The sequence below is a fragment of the Pongo abelii genome, chromosome 21, assembly GCF_028885655.2.
Source record: "Pongo abelii isolate AG06213 chromosome 21, NHGRI_mPonAbe1-v2.0_pri, whole genome shotgun sequence".
Taxonomy (NCBI): Eukaryota; Metazoa; Chordata; class Mammalia; order Primates; family Hominidae; genus Pongo; species Pongo abelii.
Genome location: NC_072006.2, coordinates 34,805,353 through 34,818,976, shown reverse-complemented (window position 1 = coordinate 34,818,976; position 13,624 = coordinate 34,805,353). Strand labels below are relative to the sequence as shown.

Here is a 13,624-nt window from a genome sequence, read left to right as displayed (position 1 = left end):
ACAGGGCATTTTTCCTCTCATTGTTCAGGTCAATGCCCCCTCTCAGAGAGGCCCATCCACCTTACCTAAATGAGTATTTCCTAGCTCATTCTTCCTCCCTCCCCTGCTTTTCCCTCAGAGCACATATCACTACCAGACATCACATTTTACCTTTGCTACATATTTTGTGTGTGTCATTGCCTGTCTCCCAGAGTGGACTTCAAGAGGACAGAAGTTTGCATCTGTTTTGTACTCTGATGGCTCCAGTGCCTGGAATGGTACTGATTTGCAGAATAAATGTCCAGGGGTGTGTGTGAAGGGTGGAGGGCAGTCACTCCCAGCCCTGCCCAGCCTCACTGTGGCCCCTCAGTTCCCTCTCCGGATATAGCTTTTCTCTCTGCCTGCCCCACCCCCGACCCTCAAGGGCAGGCAAGGGCAGCAAGCTTGTCCCTTAGGAGAGAGGTTTCCAGCTGCAGGGCAGACCCTCCTCCTATACCTCCATCCCAGGTAAGCCCAACTGGAGCTGCCCTCTCAAGGAGGGTACTCCAAAGATGAAGGGCCTTAGGGGAAGAGCCACCCTGAATGTCTCTGGGCAGCCAGGAACCTGCTCACAGCCTCCGTGACCTCATCGGGAAAGAGGCAAGACTCATGAGAGTGAATGGCCCATGGGGAGTTACTATGCTTGTGCCCTTTTACAGATGAGAAAACTGAGGCTCAGAGAGGTGAATTTGTCTCTAGGACAGCTGGAACCTCTGTCCCCTCCTCTGTAAAATGAGGAGAATAACTCCTCCCTCCTAAGGTTACCTTGAGGATTAAATGAGCAAAATAAAGCCTTTAAACACAGAGCCCTGTCTGGCACATAGTAGGTGCTCAATAAATTTTGGGTACTTTTGTTGTTCTGACAGGTGAACTAACTTCCCAAGGTCTCACAGTTAGTAAGTAACACAAACAAATTCAAACCCAGATCTGTCTGAATCTAAAGTGATTCCCAGAGGGGTGCAGTGGCTCACACCAGCACTTTGGGAGGCTGAGGCAGGAGGATCACTTGTGCCCAGGGGTTTAAGACTAGCCTGGGCAACATAACAAGACATTGTTTGTCTCCGCAAAAAACTTACAAAATTAGCCAGGCACGGTGGTACGTGCCTGTGGTCCCAGTTACTTGGTAGGCTGAGGCAGGAGGATGGTTTGAGCCCGGGAGTTGGAGACTGCAATGAGCTGTGATCACACCACTGCACTCCATCCTGGGCCAGAGAGCTAGACCTTGTTTCAAAAAAAAGTTAAATAAATAAAGAAAGTGACTCCTGTTCACAACCACAAAATAATAACAATAACAGCGACAACAATAGTAACAACACCTCCAAGCAATAACAGCATTTTCCACTGCAGACGGTGGCGCTGAGGGTGAAAGGATAAGATCATCAGGTGACAGCCCCTGCCTGGCATCCAAACCCGGACATTGGACCCTGCCCTCCCGCTGCTTAGGCAGGGACAGGGGGCAGCCAGCAGAGCCTCCCTCTGGGGATGCCCCCCAATCTGGTTGCCTGGGGGGCCCAGCAGGGGTGGAGCACCCTGGACGGCCCCGGGGAGCCCCCGGGGGAGGCAAGGGCGGCCCTCGGGCTCTGGAAGGAGCCGCGCGGCCTGGAAGACATTACACGGCTGTCGGACGGGGGGCGTCGCTCGGAGTTCCGGAGGGGGTCCCGGCGGCGGACGCGCCGGGTGAGGGGACCGCCCGGCCACAAAGCGCGCTTTGTTCTGCGCTCCCCCCGGGAGCTGGAACCAATGGATTGGCGGCAGCTGAGGTCATCTGTCAGGCAGAGCCGGGGGTCAGGCCGGGGGAAGGGGCCGCGAGGGAGGGCGGCGCGCATGGGCCGGCGGGGTGCGGGTGGGGGGCCGGTTAACGCGCCCGCGCTCGCCGGGGGCTCTGCGGCAGGTCGCTGCGCTGCTTCGGTCCTCAGTTTACCCGTCTGTCCAACAGGAAAGATCATTTCTGTCCTGTCCACCTCTGGGGGCTACTGTGAGAATTAAAGTAGGGAAGCTACAATGATGATGATGACGACGGAGGATGACAGCCTTCTCCTAATCGCAGTCTCTATTTCCCCTACCATGGAAGTGCTAAGGCAGGGGCTGGACGCAAATGTGCTTTGTAGCCTGTAGTGCATGCCTGTATGGGAGGCGGGATGGATGTTTCATTCTCTTTCAGCCCAGGGAAGTCAGTGGCTCCCCCTGATTGCCTGCCTTGACCCTGGGTGCCAGGCTTGGTCTGCCTTCTCCAGGGCTGATAGGTGCAGCCGCCCAAGCCTGAGCCCAGGAACCCACTGCAGCCTGTCCTTGGTGCCTTCTAGTCCAGGGTAGGGAGGGACTGGAGTGACCCAGATAGGTGGGGTTTTTTTTTCTGACTGGGGGTAGGTCAGGGTCTGAAGGCTCTCCTTTGCCTCCTACAAAACGACAGCCCTTTCTTTCATCAATTCACTCATTCATTCATTCACACTGCCACCTGCCTATGCCTCACAGTTCCCATCCATGAGATAATGAGGCTTCTAAACATTTGATACAGGGTCCCCCAGGGAAGGAGATCATCAAATACAGGGAGGCCTAGAAACTGCCCAAATGTGTGTGTGTATTTTTGGGGAAAGGACTCATGGCTTTCTTGTGTTCTCAACCACGTTCATGATCCCAAACAAGGCTAAGAAGTACTGGTTGGAGTTCAGGGAAGGAAAATAGGCTCCCAAACTCCACCGGAGAGGGTGGCGCTTGGAACAACCACTTTGAAGAGCAATTTGCCGGGGTCTTAGAAGACGGAAATGGGAGTATGCATCAGCCAGGCAGCACCACTCCTGGGTATACAGTTGAAAGAGCAGGGTGATAGTGGGGGCCGTTCACAGCCGCAAATAACTGTAAGCCCCCACGCTTCCGTGAACACAATCACGACTAACAAACAGCTACATTCACACCCTGGAACACCATGCAGCAGTAAAAAAGAATGAGATAGACTCACCTGGAATTTATTCATTTGACAGATATTGATTAACACTACTATCTTTTAGGCACCGTTCTTAGCACTGAACCTACAGTGATAAACAAGACAGATTAAGTCCTGCCTTAAGAACGTACATTTGGCTGGGCACGGTGGCTCACACCTGTAATCTCAGCACTTTGGGAAGCCAATATGGGAGGATTGCTTGAGGTCGGGAGTTGACAATCAGCCTGATCAACATTGTGAGACCCCATCTCTACAAAAGAAAAATAAAAAATTAGCTGGGTGTGGTGACACACACCTGTAATCCCAGCTACTCAGGAAGCTAAGTGGGAGGATTGCTTGAGCCCAGAAGTTGGAGGCTGCAGTGAGCCACGATGGTGCCACTGCATACTCTGGCCTGGGTGATAGAGCAAGATCCTGTCTTAAAAAAAAACAAAAAAAAGCAGACACAGAAGAAAATTTGGGAGAGTGTGACAAATGCCATCAAGAAAATAAAACTGGATAAAGGGATGGAATGATGGGGGAGGGGGCTGTTTTAGACACTATGGTTGGGAAGGCCCCTGAAGAAGTGACATTTGGGCACAGACCAGAATGAGGGAGACTGGGAGACGGGCACACACGAATGGGATGGACGGCTGGAGCACAGTGCCAAGGGAGAAAAGCAATCCGCAAAACAGCGCAAAAAAAGAAAACATTCTTTACTCAAACACACATTCATTACTATCAAATTAGATAAGAGTCTGGAAGGGTTGATGCCAAATTCATAAAGGTAACTGTCCCAAGAGGGCAAAGGAATAATCAGGACTAGGTTTTGTGGTGTGCTTCCGCTTGCCTCTAATATTTTAAATTTCTAATATTTAATTATTTAACATTTTAATATTTAAAAGGTAAATATGGCTGAATGCAGTGGCTCATGCCTGTAATATCAATACTTTGGGAGGCCAAGGCGGGAGGATCACTTGAGGCCAGGAGTTGGAGACCAACCACCCTAGGCAACAGAGCAAGACCTGGTCTCTATAAAACGTTAAAAAAAAAAAAATTAGCCGGGTGTGGTGGTGCCTGTAGTCTTAGCTATTCGAGAGGCTGAGGCAGGAGGATGGCTTGAGGCCAGGAGTTTGAGGTTGCAGTGAGCTATAATCGGGACATTGCATGCCAGCTTTGGTAACAGAGCAAAACCCCATCACAAACAAACGAACAAACACATTTTAAAAAGTAAATATACTTATATAAAACTTGTGAAATGGCTGGCCATGGTGGCTCACACCTGTAATCCCAGCGCTTCGGCCAAAAGCCTTGTGAAATGAAAAAAAAAAAAAAGAAAGAAATTTAAATCTACCACGGTCAAGTGGGTGGGTTCCAGGGCAGTGAAGGCACATAATGCCTTTCACTGGAGCCAAGTTCCTGGGGGCAGAGGTTTTTTTGGGGAGGGACACTGTAGGGTCATGGTAGCCCAGCCAGTAGGAGCCCAGAAGCTTCTTGGAGGAGGTACCACCTTTGCTGAGCCTGAGATTCTCTGGCCCAGCACCCCCAGTATAGACAGGAATGGGTAGACATGTACGCAAGGTTACAGAACAAGAGCAGATAAATAGAACCTGAACTCCAGACTCCCGGCTGAAATCCCGGCTGAACCCGGGTTAACTATTCCGCCTCTTTCAGCCCTGCGCGTGCATCCAGCCCCTTCCCACAGCTGTAGCTCTGCAAGCCAGAGGGCCAGCCCTGCCGCGGGGGCAGGAGAGCAGCGCCACCTGCTGCTGTAAGAGGGAAACGCAACTCTCGGCTACCAGCAGGTTACACCCTTTAAAACCCAGCTCCTCTTCCTTAAATGATCAAGCAGTACCCGCCTACTCCGAATCTGTTCTGCACCTCCTTCGCAGTGCCTGGCAGGGCCCTTAGCGCTGTCTGGTTGGGTCTTCTCTGCAAGAAGGAAAAGTTGTTTCAGGAGGGAGCGACCATCTTCACTCTTATTCCAGCCCAGCGGGCACAAGAGGAGTTTACTCACAGAAGACGGGCACCTCACCTTCGCTACAAACCTTAGGGGTACACAATCCATTTGACAGCCTGGAAGAAGTCCCCAGGGAAGGGACAGAACTGCCCAAGGTCACATAGTTAATGAGTAGACAAGCTGGGAGGAACGAGTAGACTTATTCCACTGGAGATGGAAGTGGGGAAGTCACCATATTTGAAAATAACTGACGCAGTATAAATGAGTAGCTCTTACCGTGTGGTCCCCGAACAGCAGCATTAGCATCATCTGGGAACTTGTTAGAAAAGCAAACTATCAGGCCCTGCCCAAATTTGCCTGAATCAGAAACTCTGGGGGGGCGGGGGCAGTGGCCACGTCTGTAATCCTAGCACTTTGGGAGGCTGAGGCAGGAGAATTGCTTGTGCCCAGGAGTTTAAGATCAGCCCAGGGAACATGGCAAAACCCTGTCTCTACAAAAAAATTAGAAGGGCGCACCTGTAGTCCCAGCTACTCAGGAGGCTGAGGTGGGAGGATCACTTAAGCCCGGGAGGTCAAGGCTACAGTGAGTCATGATTGTGCCACTGCACTCCAGCCTGGGTGACAGGGCATGACCCTGTCTCAAAAAAAAAAAAAAAAGAAAAGAAAAGAAAGTGGGGGTGGAGCCCAGCAATCTGGGATTTAGCAAACAAGCTTGAGACCCTGAACCACTGGTCTAAAGGAATTGCACACCCCCCCTTTTTTTTTTTAATTAAATAAACTTTTATTTTGGAATGATACTAGATTTACAGAGAAGTTGCAGAGATAGTACAAACAGTTCCTGTATATCCTTCACCCAGCCTACCCCAAGGTCAACATCTTACATCACCATGGTACATTTGTCAAAACCAAGAGACTGAAATTGGTATATTAACTAAAATTCAGACTTTTTTCAGATTTCCAATTTTCCCACTAATGTCCTGTTTTTGTTCCAAAACCCAATCCAGGATGCCACATTGCATTGAGGACACTCTCCCTTTTCAATTCTATTACTGGTCACCTCAGTCATCTTTCCCTGGGAAAGAGAATGCATGGGAAAAGCTCGTCCTTATTATTGAACTGGGGAAACTGAGGCTTAAAAGTGCCGAGCAAGTTCCCTTAGAGGGCAGTGAGAACAAGGCCTGCCTTACTCTGTTCCCCTTCCCCAGGGACTCTTGGTTTTCAGAAGCCCCTCTGGAATGTCCTACCTGGCCTAACCCCATACCACCAGTGCAGACAAGGAGGTACCCCTACTACAACGGGTCCAGCCCATGGAGAGACTCACTTCCTGCCCCAACACCTCTTCCCCTACACCCTGAGGGCCAGGACAATGTCTTAGTGCCTTCCGACTTGGCAGAGTGAGGCCCCATGAGACAGAGAGAAAGGGGGAAGAGGGAAATACCTTTATCCAAATACATACCCATCCAAAATTATTTGTGATAGGTGAAAAATGGCCACAAGCTCTTTGTGGTTCCCCTCATCAAGACATGTAGTCTGTTTCTCATCCCTTGAATCTGGGCAAAGCCTTGTGACTTGCTCTGACCAAAAGAACTTAGCAGAAGTGACACTGTCCTAGTCCCAGTTCCGGGCCAAGAACTCAAGAAGTCTTTCAGCTTCTACTCTCACTCTCTTTGGAACCCTGAAGCCATCATGTGAAGCCTGAGCTAGCCTGCTGGAGAGGCCACATGGAGGAGAACCAAGCAACCCCAGCCAACAGCCTGTCACCTGCCAGGCAAGTGAGTAAGGCTATCCTAGACCATCCAGGCCCAGCTGAGGTAACAGCTGACCTTAGCTCCATGAGGGATCCCAGGTGGGAGCAGCAGAACTGCCCTGTTGAGCCCAGCCCAAATTGTCAACCCATAGGATTGTGGGAAAATAAAGGGTTTGTTTCTAGCTGCCAAGTTTGGGGATGGTTTGTTACACAGCAAAAGCTAACTGGTACACAATTCTGCATTTCTCTCTTGGTAATGGGATCCCAGTTTTATTGCAGGAGGCAGTGTGCCAGTCTCAGTAGATGGAACACGATTGGTCTATTCAGCCATGACAGTTCTGTTCCCTGCTGTCTTAGCTTTGTTTGCAGCTAGAGGTGCAATGGTAGCTGGCTCGGGCCAAGGGCATCTATGTGAAAATATGCAGAGGGAGAGAGCAGGAAACAGACTTCTGACGAGGTTTTACTTTCTGCTAGAAGGTGGCAGGTCCAGCTAGTTTGGCCCTTCCTCTTCCTCCACCCCTCCTTCCTTGAACGCAGACATGATTCTTGGGGATACAGCAGCCATCTTGGGACCATGAAGTAACGAGCACTGAGATTAAGGCAAAGGATCCAAGATGTGACCCCTACCTTCGTGGAGTTGTTGAACCAATACCATTAGCCACTCATCTCCAGAATCCATGCTATGTGGAAAAACAATCTTCTGTTTGTTTAAACCACTGCAATCAAGGTTTTCCTTTCCTTGCAGCTGCATGTAGTCCATATAAGAGGTTACACAGACAAAAATGCAGATGGATCCTTGTCCTTGGGAATTTGGAGCAGCAGCACATGGCTCTCCAAGCCCATCTCTGTTCTCATTTCACCTTCTCAGTAATGCTTCAAGGGTAAGGCCATGATCCTATTGTCACAGAGGTGGGAACTGGGGCTCCCACACTGTACAGTGAGTCCAAGGCCTTGTAGCTGGCGAGAGGGGTGCCCAGAGTCAGACCCTCTCACCAGGTGCAAAGAGAATGCACCCCTGCTATCCCTTCTGCATGGCCCAGCCTGCTGGAGGCCAGGTGTGTCTTCTGGGCTCTTGAAGGTGGCAGCAGGTGCCAGGGAGGCTGCTACTGCAAGTCTGGTGTGGATGCCCCCAGGTACACCCTTAGGTCTGAGAGAGTGGACTGGACAAGCTTGGCAGGGATGGTCTCTCGCTGCAGCTGCTGGTAGGCCGCGTAGCGGTGGCAGCCCCCAAAGGAGTAGAAGTAGTCACCTCCCTGGGCCCCTTTGATCCAGAGGACATCGATGGGGGGCACGCTTTCTGGGTCCTCCTGGGGAGAAGAGGCACAGAGTCAATGGACATGGTACAAGGCTTGACAGTTTGTAAAGAAGACTTTGTCTACCTGTGCTGAGCTCCTTATAAGGTGATCACACTGGACTACTGTGAGAGACAACTGTTAATTATCAGGAATTTTGTGAGCTGGTCGACATCGCCTTGTAGCTTGAAAATCAGCCATGGGAGAGTATTTACACCAGAGAAATGGACAGATGCTACAAATCAGGGATTTCTCCCACACATGTATCAGTACACCACATGCACACTATCCATCGGGCCCTGTTGTAGACCCTGGGAATACGGTACAGCTGGAATGCGACTGAATCAGGCCCTGCCTTCAAGGGGCTCCAGTCTAGTGGGGCAGATGGAACAAGAAGTAAATATTAGAGTGACAAATGCTATAATGACAGTAACACAGGTGACAGGACAGAGATGGGGTCCACGAGGCCTCTCTGAGGTGAGAATGAAGAAGAGTACTTGGAAAGATAGAGAAGTGGGGCTGGGCACGGTGGCTCATGCCTATAATCCCAGAACTTTGGGAGGCTGAGGCGGGTGGATCACCTGAGGTCAAGAGTTTGAGACCAGCCTGGCCAAAATGGCACAACCCTGTCTCTACTAAAAATACAAAAATTAGCTGGGCATGGTGGTGTACGCCTGTAATCACAGTTACTCAGGAGGCCGAGGCGAATCGCTTGAACCCAGGAGGCAGAGGTTGCAGTGAGCTGAGATGGCACCATTGCACTCCAGCCTGGGCGACAGAGAGAGACTCCATCTCAAAAAAAAAAAAAAAGAGAGAAGTGGAATAGTTTCGATTAAGAGCCCAACTGCCTGGGTTCAAATCTAGCTCTGCTGCTTAATAGATATGTGATCTTGGGCAATTCATCTTTTTGTGCCTCAGTTGCCCCATCTATCAAATTGAATGGAGATAACAGATCCATCTCATAGAATTTTTGGGTTAAATGAGTTAATACATATAAAGCACTTCAAACCATGCTCGGCACACGGAAAGTGCTCAGTAATGTATGCTGTGTATGACCTGAGGGAAGAACGTTCCATGCAAAGAGAACAGCAAACGCAAAGGATCTGAAACCAGAGCACGTTCACCGTGTAGGAGGCACAGCAAGGAGTTCACTAGGGTGGACTCCAGGGCTCGAGGAATGGTCAGAAAGGCCAGCAGGAGCCAGATGGCGCAGGTCTGTTTCTGAGAGCAGTGGGTGGGCCCTGGAGTGTTTGCAACAGGGGAAGGTGACATGATCTGATGCACATTCTAGAAAGTTGTCACAGGAGAACAGACTTGGCAGGGTGGACAGGGCACAGGATTGGAAGACAGAGGGGAGGCCTCTGCAGGTATTCAGCAGAAGATGCTGGTCTGGATGATGGCGTGGTGGGGACAGGGAGAGGTAGACAGGTTTGGGACACATTTACGGGGCAGGTCCGAGGGGTTTGGCAGAAGGGGTGAATCCAAGGGCAAGAGAAAAGGGAGAATCTAAGTTGACTTCCTGTTAGAGGCCCGCACAGCCAGGCGGAGAGTGGGTCATCCTCTAAATAGGGAAAGTCTGGGGCAGGATGGATGCAGGGTAGAGCACTCTGGGGAGACCCCATTAAGTGTGAGCGGCCCGGAAGGCCTCCTGCTGCTGGCCCACGGGTTCTCTCTCATGATTCCACAAATGATTATTCAGCAGTAAGGTGCAGCAGTCACGAGCCTGAGCTCTGGAACCCGGCACACACCTGACTTTGGATCTCGGCTCCTCTCCACAGCAGCTGGGGCACACAGCCCTCTGAACACCATTCCTCACCTGTAAACTGGGAATAAAACATCCTAGAGGGCTGCTGATGAAGAGCCAGTGAGCTGATGCCTACCGGGCATTAGTGGAGCACTAAAGAGGGGCAGCCGTGCCAGGCAGGCCTTGTGCTGGGTACTGGAGGCACGATGGTGGATGGCCAGAATGATGGCTCCCAAAGATGTCCACGCCCGAATCCTTCTGAATGTGTTACCTTACATGGGAGAAGGGACTTGGCAGACGGAATTAAGGTAAGGATCTTGAGATGCAGAAATTATCCAAGGTTATCTAGATGGGTCGAATGTCATTATCAGGGTCCTTAAAACTGGAAGAGGAAGTAGAGGAAGAGGTCAGAGCGATGCGATGTGAGAAGGCCTTGGCCTGATGTTGCTGGCTTTGAAGACAGAGGAAGAGGCCATAAGCCAAGCAGTGTGGGTGGCGTCTGGAAGCTGGGAAAGGTGAGGAAATGGATTCTCCCCTAGAGCCTACAGAAAACAGTGCAGCCCTGCTTGATGTTAGCCCAGGAAGACCCATTTTGGACTTCTGACCATAAATAAATCTGTGTTGTTTTAAGCCATCAACTTTGTGGTAATTTACAGTGGCCCCGGAAAACTAATACAGGTGTACGTAAACAAAGGCAGAGCTAGTTCTGGCCCTCAGAGCCTACGGTTCTAGCATGGAAGGCAGGTGTCTAAACAGGAAGTTAAAAGCCAGTGGGCTGTAATCCCAGCACTTTGGGAGGCCGAGGTGGGCAGATCGCTTGAGGTCTGGAGTTTCAGACCAGCCTGGCCAACAGGGTGAAACCCCATCTCTACTAAAAATACAAAAATTAGCCAGGTGTGGTGGCAGGCGCCTGTAATCCCAGCTACTTGGGAGGCTGAAGCAGGAGAACAGCTTGAACCCTGGAGGCGGAGGTTGCAGTGAGCCAAGATCGTGCCACTGCACTCCAGCCTGGGTGACAGAGCAAGACAACGTCTTAAAAAAAAAAAGCCAGTGAGATCAGAGCGCTGCAGGTGGGCACACAGGTGGCTGCAGCCCACAGAAGCTCCTAACCCGGTAGGGATGTCAGGGAAGATCCTGACACTGAGACAGGAAGACCGAGGAAGAGTGACAAACAACAAGGCAGAGATAGAAGAGGTTCTCAACAGAAGAAAAAGCCCAGTGGTGGGACAGGGCGTGCATGGCAGATCCCTTCCCATCTCAGCCAGGCACTGTGCTACCACTGTGGCAACAGACAAGATGGGACAAGGTCCTCGCCTTTGTGGCGTTCACATGAGGTCAGGAAGACAGAAAATAAAATGCAACACAAATAAATGTATAATCTAATTTCTGGTGGACATAAGTGGTATCCTGAAAAACATCTCGGGCTAAGGGGAGAGCTAGAGAGGCGTGGGACCCTGACCTAGGGTGATCAAGGAGGCAGAGAGCTTAACCAGGCAGGGGAGCAGGCCCTGCGGTTGTCTGGGGAAGTGGCTCCAGGCAGTGAGGACAGTAGTGTAAATACTAGGACTGAAAGTTATCGGGGATGGCTGTAGAGGTGCTGGGTGGGGCTTGGGGATCTCATGTGCTCACCTTCCAAGGGTCAGGGGGAAGGGTACACAATGTTATGTAGGCCTAACCTGACACCTGTTATTACGGGGCCGACCCAAGTGCCTGCCAGAATCACTCCTGCATTCTTAACACCTCCCTCAGTGGTGGAGCTGACCCTTGACCTCTCCCACTTCCCATTCAGACAAGGGCCTCCCAGCAGATACGACACACCTAGTCCCACTGTCACTGATTGTCACAGCCAGGAGAGCCCACGGCTTATCTCCGGGTAGTGCGGTGGCCATGTGCTGGGGCAGTGGGGCCCAGGCTGCCTGGGTGTGAATTCCAGCCGTGTCACTTTTTAAGCGCCTGATCTTAGTCAAGCCGCTGAAATCTTCCCTGCCTCAGTTTCTCATCTGCAAAAGAGACACTATCTACCTCCTAGGGTTAGCATAGGAAACTAAGGGACTTCCTGCAGTTCCTAGACCACTGCAAGCACTAGCGTTATAAGCGTTATCATCACTGCTTTAATTATCTCGTCCAATTCCCTGCTTGCTCAAGTGAGGAAACAGAGGCCCAGAGAGGCCCAGCCACTTAAGGTCACACAGCAGATGCTGAGCTCCGGCTGAGCCCGGAACCAGTCCGTCTCGCGTCCATCGCGGCGACCTCCCTCCTCCGGCAACCTCCCTCCTCCGAAGCCCTCCCCCCGGCTGGCTGGACTCCCCGGGGCCTCACCCGGATCGTGTCCACGAGGCTCTGCACCTTGGCGGGGTCCAGCACGGACGGCAGCGGCCGGATGAGCACGCTCAGCGGCACGTTGTGCACCGCGGCGATGCAGCCCGAGTGGATGCTGCCGCCCTGCGCGCCGCCGCTCGGCCCGGGCCCCTCGGGCGCCCCCCGACCCGCGCCGGCCCTGCCCAGCGCTCCTCCCCCACGCAGCCCCATCGTCGCCGCCACCGTCGCCGCCGCCGCCGCCGCGGGACTCGCCGCCTCCCCCGGCCTTAACTCCGGCCGGGCCATACCATTCCGCGCGGCCGGGTGGGGGGGGGGGTCCGGGCCAGGGCCGCGCGCGTTTCTCCCCCGGCCCCGCCGTGGTCCGGCCTCAACCCCGCGGTCCCCAGCCCGACTCCGGCTCCGCTTGCCAGGTGCGGCCGGACTCGCGCGGGGCTCAGGCTCTCCACCGGGGGGCGCCTCTCGCCTCCCCTCCGCTGCGCGGCGTCCGGGGAGTGGAAACGCCCGGGCGGGCTGACTCAGGGTGAGTTTGCAGGTCGCGGGGAGGGAGGGGCGCGGGTGACGCACCGGCCGGGCTGACTTAGGCCGCCGGGGGCGGGGGCGGGGGCGGAGAGCGCGGCGGACCTGCCCAGCCAGGATGAGTCGGCAAAGCTAGCAGTGCGCTGCTGCCCCGCTGCTAGGGTTCCTAGCCAGCGGGGTTATGATCCCCACCAACGGTTCCACTTCCAATCTGGTGCTGGCTGTGTCTGGACTCGTTCCGAACATTTTGCACGTATATTAACTTATCTAAACCTCAAAACAACCCTGCAAGGAAGGTATGATTGTTATTCCCATTTTACAGAAGAGGAGACTGAGACACAGGTTTAAGTGATTTATCCAAGGTCATGGAACTAGTGAGTGGCCGAATCCGCGTTCAAATCCAGATAGTCTGGCTCCAGAGTCTGCTCTCTACCCCACCGTTGGCTGCCTTGGTTCAGCAACAGTGACTGTCACACGGAGCCCTCAGTAATCGCGCTGACAGTGTGTGGGTCCTGCCTTCAAGTTCCACACTGTTTGTGTCATTACAACACTACTGGAAGTAGGTGCAGTTATAGACCCGCTGTTCAAGGTCAGCTGAAATGAAAGTCAGGTCATACGAGTCCAAACTGTGGGGCCACTTAACCACCAAGTCCAAGCAGGAAGGGGGACGATCCCAGACTCGGTTGAAGACAAGCATGTCTGGTTTGCTTGTCTTCCTTCTCAACCTGAATGGCACGAACATGGAGGAATGCCTACTTACCCTGCCAGCTGGAGAAAACTCTGAGACGAAGGGGGGAGCCAGGCGTTTCTACTTTGCCTTCCACCAGTTTGCTGACACTTTCTGAACCCCGTCTGTAAAATGAAGTCATGCTGCCCATCACTCAAAGTTGTGTGAATTGCGAGAGTGCTCATAGTGCTCTGTGAATTGCATAACATCAATTTTGCTGTTGAAGATCATTTATTTTGGGTTCTTAGTCTCTCACAAAACCTTAGAACACTGAGACCAAGACTTGAGCCTTTCCCTTTCGAAACATAATTCCCGTGCGCACCTAAATGATACTTTATTTCAAGAAGTAGAACTGACACCCACACCTCAGCCCCAGAACTA

The 13,624-nt window shown here is 52.3% G+C and overlaps 1 protein-coding gene across 1 annotated transcript; it reads right to left on the bottom strand.

Moving 5' to 3' along the window:
- Window positions 1-5,654: 5,654 nt before the first annotated feature.
- SRXN1 (sulfiredoxin 1) lies at window positions 5,655-12,490 on the bottom strand. The gene is made up of 2 exons (XM_002830156.6): window positions 12,001-12,490; window positions 5,655-7,952 (listed from the first exon to the last, which is right to left on the bottom strand). The coding sequence occupies exons 1-2, from the start codon at window positions 12,283-12,285 to the stop codon at window positions 7,749-7,751; spliced, it is 489 nt and encodes a 162-aa protein (XP_002830202.4). The 5' UTR covers window positions 12,286-12,490; the 3' UTR covers window positions 5,655-7,748.
- Between the last annotated feature and the right edge of the window lie 1,134 nt (window positions 12,491-13,624).